At 47.7% G+C, this 9,651-nt stretch overlaps 1 protein-coding gene across 3 annotated transcripts in view; it reads left to right on the top strand.

The window, feature by feature from the left end:
- Positions 1-381: 381 nt before the first annotated feature.
- The window catches only part of LOC146869054 (uncharacterized), a 121,984-nt gene continuing 112,714 nt past the window's right edge, over positions 382-9,651 (top strand). The window contains exons 1-2 of one of the 3 annotated variants that reach the window (XM_085646122.1): positions 382-549; positions 9,055-9,181. In XM_085646122.1, coding sequence (XP_085502248.1) covers positions 544-549; positions 9,055-9,181 — 133 coding nt within the window. In that variant the 5' untranslated portion in view covers positions 382-543. The remainder of the gene's footprint in view (positions 550-9,054; positions 9,182-9,651) is intronic. The other 2 variants (XR_014979030.1, XM_085646238.1) reach the window with 2 other exon arrangements.

Below are 9,651 nucleotides of genomic sequence, written 5' to 3'. Positions count from 1 at the left end.
CACGATCAGGATGTTCTAGATTAGAACACCTGATCGGGTCCAAGAATCAAGAGTTGGCAGTTGAGGAAAACCAGCCGGAGCTTGAAGACGTGTAACCGCTGGTGCTTCCTTTATTTCTTCATTGGAAATAAACTTATTTCTAAGTTTACCCAACTCGAGTACATCATCTTTACTCAACATACTGCCCCTTACATTATCTATTTCCCAAAAAGTGACCTTACTCTCTGAGCATAAGCGACATATCCCGGGCATGCGTAGTAAGCATGTTATTTATTGTCTGGGCATGCGCAGTGAGACAGAACACTTAGCTTTCAGGCATGCGCTGTGAGACATGGCACTTACCTTGCGAGCATGCGTATTGATGCACGACACTTATCTTCTGGACATGCGCAGTAAGTAGATCGCCATAGGCAGCAGTAAGTGCCACAGTGCCCAGCAGGGAGAGGTTTTAGTGATCTTCCAGGCTCCTCTCTCCAATCACTCACTCGCTTTTATTCAGCCGGTAATCGCAAGATCCCAGGTAAGAGCCGCCCACGAGGTACCATGGAGGTGAGATCGGCTTGATATAGTTTGTCGGTACTGAGGACTCATCACTGTCTGTGGCCCGTTGACAGCTTACCTCTGCTCCCAGTGTCACTTCAGGTTGGGTTAACCACCCTTCAGTGTTACTTCTTCAAGTAGGGTTACCCCGCCCCACCACCACCCCTTTCAGGTAGGGTTAACCCTCCCCACAATGTCACTTCAATTAAGGTTAACCCCCCAGTGTCACTTATGGTAGGGTTAACTCCCTCACCTCCAGTGTCATGTTCAGGTAGGGTTAACACCCCCTCTAGTGTCCCTTCATGTGGAGTTAAAACCCACCCCCCTCCCTCCAGTGTCGCTTTAGGTAGGGTTAACCCCCCTCCAGTGTCACTTCAGGTAAGGTGAACCGTCCTCTAGTGTCACTATAGGTAGGGTTAACCCCCCCCACCTCCTCCAGTGTCACTACATGTAGGGTTAACCCCCCCCACCTCCTCCAGTGTCACTACATGTAGGGTTAACCCCCCCCACCTCCTCCAGTGTCACTACAGGTAGGGTTAACCCCCCCTCCTCCAGTGTCACTACAGGTAGGGTTAACCCCCCCTCCAGTGTCACGTCAGGTAGGGTTTACCCCCTCCCTCCTGTGTCACTTCAGGTAGGGTTAAAAGGCCACCCAGTGTGACTTCAGGTATGTTAACCCCCCTCCCTTTAGTGTCACTTCAGGTATGATAACCCCCCCTACCTTCAGTGTCACTTCAGGTACGGTTGACTCCCCAGTGTCACTTTAGGTAGGGTTAACCCCCCCAGTGTCACTTCAGGTACTGTTACCCCCCCCCTCCAGTGTCACTTCAGGTAGGGTTAACCCCCTCCAATGTCTCTTCGTGTGAGGTTAAACCCCCCCTTCCTCCAGTGTCGCTTTAAGTAGGGTTAACCCCCCCCTCCAGTGTCGCTTTAGGTAGGGTTAACCCCCTTCCAGTGTCACTTCAGGTAGGTTTAACCCCCCTCTCCAGTGTCACTTCAGGTATGTTAAACCCCCTCCCTCCAGTGTCACTTCAGGTAGGGTTAAACGCCCCCCAATTTCACTTCAGGTATGTTAACCCCCCTCCTCCCCCCCTTCAGTGTCTACTTCAGGTATGTTAAACCCCCCCCCCCCTCAGTGTCACATCAGGTACGGTTGACTCCTCAGTGTCACTTTAAGTAGGGTTAACCCCCCTTGTGTCACTTCAGGTACTGTTACCCCTCCCCTCCCCACTCCAGTGTCACTTCAGGTAGGGTTAACTCCCTCTCCCCCGGAGCCACTTCAGGTAGGGTTAACCCCCCCTGCCAGTACCACTTCAGGTAGGGTTAACCCCCCCCCTGCCAGTGCCACTTCAGGTAGGGTTAACCCCCCCTGCCAGTGTCACCTCAGATAGGGTTACACCCCCCTACAGTGTCACTTTAGGTAGGCATAACCCCCCTGACCATAGTGTCACTTCAAGTAGGGTTACCCCCCCCCCTGTCCCCCCCTGCAGTGTCACTTCAGGTAGGGTTAGCCTCACCCAGAGTCAATACAGGTAGGGTTACCCCACTTCCCGTGTCACTTCAGGTAGAGTTGACCCCCACTCCAGTGTCACTTCAGGTAGAGTTAACCCTCACTCCAGTGTCACTTCAGTAGGGTTACCTCCCCCCCATTCCCGTGTCACTTCAGGTAGGGTTTAACTCCACCTTAAACGCTCATATTCTATATATTCCTATTCCTGAAGCTCTACACACTCCCTTACCTCTGCACCTCTTCGTGGTTCCACTGCCCACACCAGTGTTCTTAACACACACATCCTTACCTGAATGGTGTATTCTTTAACAGATTTCGCACTCACTCCTGTTACAATTCACTGATTCAGCTTTTTTAACCCCAGTAAGACACATAACTGCAGCATGTTTCTCCTCCTCCTCCTCCTCCTCCTCCTTCAGAGCTTGTGCCTTGATCACCGGTGCACCTACACTGTACACTCTTTCGTACTTTGGAAAAATGTTGTTTGCAAGCAACATGAGTATGGTATCCTCTAACATTCGACGACTGTCCTGAGAGTTGGCGGAGTGCACTGACCTGGCGCAGAGGAAACGCCGGGAAGACGAGTGAGGAGTACTCTCTGCCACTCGGGTCAGAGAAATCATATTGTGGTTTTTGTATATCCTGGATGGAGGCCTACAGAAGATTAGTGATTGTATAGAAGTCTATCTCAAGCAGTAGATTTCTGAAATAGAGAGATATTTTACAAGCCCTGATGAAGTCAGAGATGCGGACGCATCATATCTGACGAAACACGTGTTGGCTATTTTGCTACCTGGAGACGATTGTACGAGTAAAGGAAGGATGAATAGTGATGGAAATATCTCAGGAATAAACATCGGAGTTGAAAGAAGACGGACTGGACTTCGATTTCACAATACATACTGAATGGTGCTCAGGAGAACATGCCTTTTTGTTATGTATGACTGCCATTGTCAGCCTCCATCACGAGTAGCTGAGTCTAAATCTAGTTATTCACTATGGTAATATAGGAAATGGGGTAGGCGTTCCAGGCGTCTCTATCAGCACTCTCAAATAGCCTGTCAGTGCAGTGCTGGCTTTAGTTTCCATTTGGGAGCACAGGCTCATGAGGAGAGGGCCGGGAGACGCACAGAAGGCGGTGGAGGTAGATGGTAAGAGGCTAGCTTTTTAAACATTTGAGGCTGGGAGTTGAGGCTGTTATGGCTGTCTCCACCATTACCTCTAGGTTCCCCATTACCTCTAGGTCCCTTTTCCTCGACCCATTCCTTGACCTATGAGGTGGCTATCCAGTCCCAGGAGCCAGGGGCTAGAATAAAGTACCATTCCCTCAGCGCTTCCTGTTTTGTTACCTGTCCTGCAGATGCAAGGCAGGGAATTCTGAAGTCGACTTCCACCAACGTAGGTGATGTTATTCTCCCTTCTGGGCTCGGAGAACACTTCTCTACCTATGTGGTAGCTATGCTGGTTGGGAGAGCATAAACAAATCCCCCTGGCACCCGATGGTGTCAATAGGAACATAATTTTAATAAAAGTCAGTCTGATATGGCTTGTCTTCCCTCGAATATGTGAGTGTTGCTGAAAGAGCACTCTTTACGCTTATAGGAGCAGGTCTCTTCGTTCATCACTACTTTCCCCATTATGTTAGGTAGATTTGTATGGCTCAGATAATCACTTGTAAGGGTTTCCAGGTGGTGGAGTAAGTGTGTAGGTGTGAGATTACAGTGTTGGGTGTCAGACCCTGCAGAAATTATTTGAAGAGCCATGTCTTTAGCTTCTTGTGGAATTCAAGAAGTGAGGAGGAGGCCAGGATGTGTTGGGGAGTTTGCGAGGGAGAATGTGGCTGAGTGCAGGTGTCTTGTGGGTTGGTAGAAGTGCAGGCTTTTATTCAGGTATGCAGGTCCGATATTGTGCAGCCCTTTGTATGTATGCATGAGGAGTTTGAATTGGCTGCATTTGTGGATGGGGAGCCAGTAGAGCTCTTTGAGGCGTGGTAAGATGTGGGTACACCATGAGAGGTCAAGGATTTGTCTTGCTTTGGCATTCTGGAGGCAGTGTAGGAGGTGGTTGGAGCTCCTGGCGTAGAGTGCGTTGCTGTGCTGTAATCTGCTAGTGATGAGGGCTTGCATGATAGTGTGCCTGGTGTTCAGGGGTAGCCATCTGAATATCTTGAAGTCCTGAGAAGAATGTGGAAGAAGGAGGAGCTGACCGCATTGACCTGCGATGCCATGTTGAGGTTGTCATCCAGGATGCTTCCTAGGTTTCTGACACGGTCACTCAAGGTAGAAGTTTATCCAAACTCCGAAGACCACCACCTGAAGCCCCGTGGAGAGTTCTTGTTCCCAAAGATCAGTACTTCCGTCTTGTCAGAGTTGAGTCATCCAGTCTGCTGAGTTGATAATGCAGTTGGAGAAGTTGCTTCTGGTGATGGTGGACTTGTCTGTTAGAGACAGGAGAAGGAGAAGTTGGGTGTCATTGGTGTAGGATATGATGGTGATGCCTTTAGAGCTATGATGTTGGTGACCAGGGTCATGTAGGGTTGGGCTGAGTGAAGAACCCAGAGAGCCTTCACAGATCAGCTCCTTGGATTCTGATTTGTACGGTGGTAGTCTGAATTTCTTTATTCTTTCTGTGAGAAAGGATCCTATCCAGTTGAGGGCTGGTCCTTGAATACCTATCTTGTAGAGTCTTCTGTCGAGTGTGTGGTTGGAGACTATATCGAAGACTGCAGAGAGGTTGAGTAGGATAAGGGCTGTGGCTTCTCCTAGGTCCAGCATAGTGCAGATGTTGTCTATGGCAACGATGAGTGCTGTTTCTGTGCTGTCATTGTCCTAAATCCTGATTGGGTGTGCTTCAGTAGGTTGTAGTGTTCGAGGTGGCTGGTGAGTTGTCTGTTGATGGCCTTCTCCATCACTTTGGCCTGTAATAAAGCAGAGAGAAGGAATGGATGTTGTTCAGCTCACTGAGGTTGGCTGATTACAAATAAAATGTTATTAAGGTGGGCATTGACTGATGCATGTTTCCAGACTTCTGGGAAGATGGCAGATATGATGGAGATGTTGATGATGTGAGCGACAGCACTGCTGATTGGTGAACCTCCCACAATGTACATGTGGTGGAGAGATGGGTCCGTAGGTGCCCCGGAGCGTACTGTTTTCATGATTGCTGCAGTATCTTCTTTGGTGAGAGTTTTCCATTCATTCAGTCATTCGTCTCTTTTTGTGGTGGTTAGGTGATGATCAGATATTTGGGGTCTGATTTTTGTTCGGAGATGCTGTAGAACTTTTCTATTTTGCTGTGGAAGAAGTTTGATAACTTGTCGTCGAATTCCAGTGAAAGAGTGATGGTGCTGGCTTTGACCTCAGGGTGGTGAACTTTTGATGATTGTGACAATCTCCTTGCAGCTGTTGGAGCTTGCCTCTAATCGTTGGGTTAGTGGCCTTCTTTTGGAGACTCTCAGAAGTTGGTGTTAGCGTCTCAGTGTGTGGCCTTGTAGGTGGATCTGCATTGTCGTTGGTCCTCCATTTTCTTTCTAGCTGCTTGCCTCTGTTACTTTGTTCCAGCTATGGCTGGGTAGGTTGATGCTTGTGGGTGCGTTGTCTTGGGCTGTGGTGATTACAAAGTTTATGATGGAGTGGTCAGTCCCTGTACGCAGTGAGGTGGTGTTTTAGATGATCCTATCACTGATAGTGAAAATTGGATCCAGGGTATTTCCTGCAATGTGAGTAGGGCCATGATACTTGAGTCTCTGCGCAACACAAAGATATCTCATCACACAGCCTCAACACTCCTTCACTCACCAAGCACACTACTGAGATCTGAGACCTACTACATGAACATTTGCTGAGCATTCTTATTTTTTTCAAGGCAACATGAATGAACCTTCGGACCAGACATTGCCACAGCAATCTCAGATGACTACAAGATTGTTAGGCAGGACCTCCAGAGCAAGCCCAGAGGCACAGGCGCCATCATACTCAAGAACACAATCCTCTGCTTCACCACCACGGACTCCACCGCCAACTATATGGAACACTTCACTTTCAAGCTTCACACCATAGCCAACCTCAGCCTATTAGGAACCCTTATATGCAGACCTCTGAGACCCGCTCCAACTACATGTGCAATTTCACAAACTTCATTGTGCCCCTCATCATCGATACCAGCACATTCATCCGCCTCAGAGATCTCAACTTTCACCTAGAAGACCCCACGGACCCATACTCTACATCTCTCTTCCAGACCCTCAGAAACCTAGGGCTCCCCAAGCATATTACCAGACTGATCTATGCCGCTGGTCATCTCCTGGACCCAATTTACACTTCCCTCAGCTACATCACAGTCAACAATACAGTACCATTGACCTGGACAGACCACGGGCTCATCAGCTTCAGCGTTCACATCCTAGAACACCCAAAACCTCACTTCATTGGAACTGCCTGCTGGATCTGGAACAAAATCACAGAACCCGACTGGACCACCATACTCCGCACGCTCAACCTGAACATGCCAGCAGCTTACCTACTGCAAACTCTGAATACCCCAGCAACAACATTGCCACCATCTATGGAAACTTTGGCCGGCAACCAGACCCCATCACCCAGGTCGCCCAACTCCTCACTGAGACTGGGGAGCAAATACTGACTGCCTGGATCACCATCACCAGACTCAATAACTACTACCATATGACAGACCACTCGGGCTCCTGCCGACTCCTGCCCAGACCACATCTTCACCAAATTACTCCTTCCTAACAGCGAAGTTCTAACTACCAACCTCAGTGCCTCCACTGACTTAGCATATATCCCAGACACCTGCAAACCGTCACTCCCCTGCTCAAGAAGCCACTCTCCAACTACAGGCCCATCTCCCTCCTACCATACCCAGCCAAGGTCTCAGAGAAGGTAATCAATCTATTCCTCATTGACCACCTCAACAACCATCAACCCTTTGACATCACTCAATAGTGTTTTAGGCTCAACCAAAGCATGGAACTGGCACTCATTGCCTCCACAGACAACATCCGCATGATTCTAGACAGGGGAATCTGTGTCCCTCATCCTCCTGTATCTTTTGACAGCTCTCAGCACCATCTCACACCCTATCGTTATCATGCATCTGCATGACTTTAGTGTCCAAAGACCACCCTCCACTGGATCTGCTCCTTCTTAACTGAGAAAACACAAGCTGGCAGCCTGGCACTGTATTCCCCAGTAGCCTGCAAACTAATCTGTGGAGTAGCACAAGGCTGTTCCCTCAGCCCCACGCTTTTCAACGTATACATGATCCCGCTGGACAAAGTCATGCAAACCCACAACATCAACATTCTCTCCTATGCCAATGAAATGCAACTGATAATCTCCCTCTTAGACAGGACCCCTAAAACAAGAAGCAAGATCACCACCTGCATGACGAATGGAAGCAGTCCAACTATCTGAAGCTGAACACCGACAGTTCAGATGTAGTAATCTTCGGCCGCAGCACCTTAACTTGGAATTCCAACTTGTGGCCATCGAACTGGGACCTACATCCTCACCCAACAACAACACCAGGGAACTCTGGATCATCATAGACAACTAACTGAGCATAGAGAGTCAAGTCAATGACGTCACAGCATCGTGCTCCCACACCCTGAAAATGGTAATGAAGATCTACAAGTGCTCCCCTACCACACCAGAAAGACTGTCAGCTACACCTTCGTCACCATCAAACTATACTGCGAAAACACCCTCACTGCCGGGATCTCTAAACAACCAACCAGAAGGCTTTATTCCATCCGTAACTAAGCAGCAAGACTGATACTCAAACTCCCACACTGGACCCACACACACACCACACCTCAGGGAGCTCCACTGGGTCCCTGTACACATATGCCCTCACTTCAGACTCCTTACACATACATTCAAGACACTACAAATCTTTATTCCCCCTAACCTGAATCACCTTCTGCCAACCACACAGACTCCTCCGTTCTGTCCAACTCCTACTTGCACATATCCCATGCATACACAGAAACAAAGCCAAGGGCCGGGCGTTCGTGCACGTTGCTACTAAAGCCCAGAATGACTTACCTCCTCACATCTGAGCCTCCTTCTCGCTTCTTGAGTTCTGTAGTAGGCTGAAGACTTGTCTTTTGAAGTAACCCCTCTAGAGACAGTTTAGACTCCAGTACTCGCATAGCGTTAGGATACCCTCACGGTTGATAGTGCGCTCTATAAATACTTGTAACCTAGCATAACCGTATCAAGCTCATCCAGATGGAATTACATTGGCTCCACTTGCCAGGCTTCAACATCTTCAAACCAGATGCGTCATTCACAAAGCCATCATGAATAACACCCCTGCTTACTTTACAGACAAGCTCACCAACTCTGGTGTCACTCGGCACACTCACAGCCTGGACACCATCAGGCTGGAGACTAAGAACACTACATCACAGTATAGAAGCAAGACACAAACTATCTCAGCTTTTATCACTCGTTGACCTTATTCTTGCCTTTGACCCTGTACACAACTCTTCTGCCGTTTGGTGCTGTACAAGTACCATATAAATATAAACCTATGCGCATACACACATGTATTAACATGCCCAGATAAATAGCAATTCATGTTCCCTATTAATTTCCTGCAAATTGAATCTGCAAAATGTAATGGAGCAAAACCTTATCGCCCACTGTAATTACTGCATGCAATAAACACCTCCTTGTTTATAGATGTGTGTGAGGGGATTGTCCTTTAATGACCCACTTGTAATCAGGCACTGAGTGTTAAAACTATTATTTAATCAATTGTTTCATATTTAAAGTGGTCTTCAGCCCCTCCCAGTCAGTTTATTCGTTCCGCCTTTTTAATGTCAGAAACAGTCTTAAGTGTATCCATCTCTGCTTCTATTAAAAAGAAGAGGAAGAATGTGGTGGAAAGTTAACATTAAGGTCAATCTATTTAAGATGAACACAGGGACACAGAGTGTAGCAGCCAAGATAGAAACATAACAGTTTTTGTTCCAGACACAGATTCCCTGTGGCAATGCTTCTTGCAGTTTCTCACCGGACGATTGGAATCTTTTACAAGAATGGCAGAAGGAGCTTTATGGGAACGTGATGAAAGAAATTCACCGGGCGCTGATCTCGCTGGGTAAAGTTGCAGTATTGATCATTAATATGAAACGTTGCTGTCATCCGGATACTGCATGTATGTATTCTTGCTTTGAAGTTCTGTCTTTGTTCTATCACTTTCATTCTTCCAGCAGTAATGTTGTGGGTGTGTCGAGGTGGAGTGGGTACTCCTGAAAAACAGGCAGCAGTGGTTATGATGCATGCTTAAAGATTGTTAGTGGTAACAAGCATTTGCAATGCAATAGGTCACGCATTTACAAGAGTTTGAGCTATTGGCATTGTAAATGACAATGCCAATAGCTTAAACTTTTGCAAATGCAAGTCCCATTGCATTGCAAATGCTATTTTTGGAAAATCTCCCCATGCTGCGCTTTCATTTTGAACTGAGAGCCAATCATTTGCAAATAAATAACAAAGACAAAGGGGAAATTGGAGGTTTTAATCATCAGACGGGTAAGACCTCAAACGTGAGCATCAGACTTAGTTTGA

This window comes from Triturus cristatus, chromosome 1_1 (assembly GCF_964204655.1).
Source record: "Triturus cristatus chromosome 1_1, aTriCri1.1, whole genome shotgun sequence".
NCBI classification, from domain to species: Eukaryota; Metazoa; Chordata; class Amphibia; order Caudata; family Salamandridae; genus Triturus; species Triturus cristatus.
This window is presented reverse-complemented; position numbering and strand designations above follow the sequence as displayed.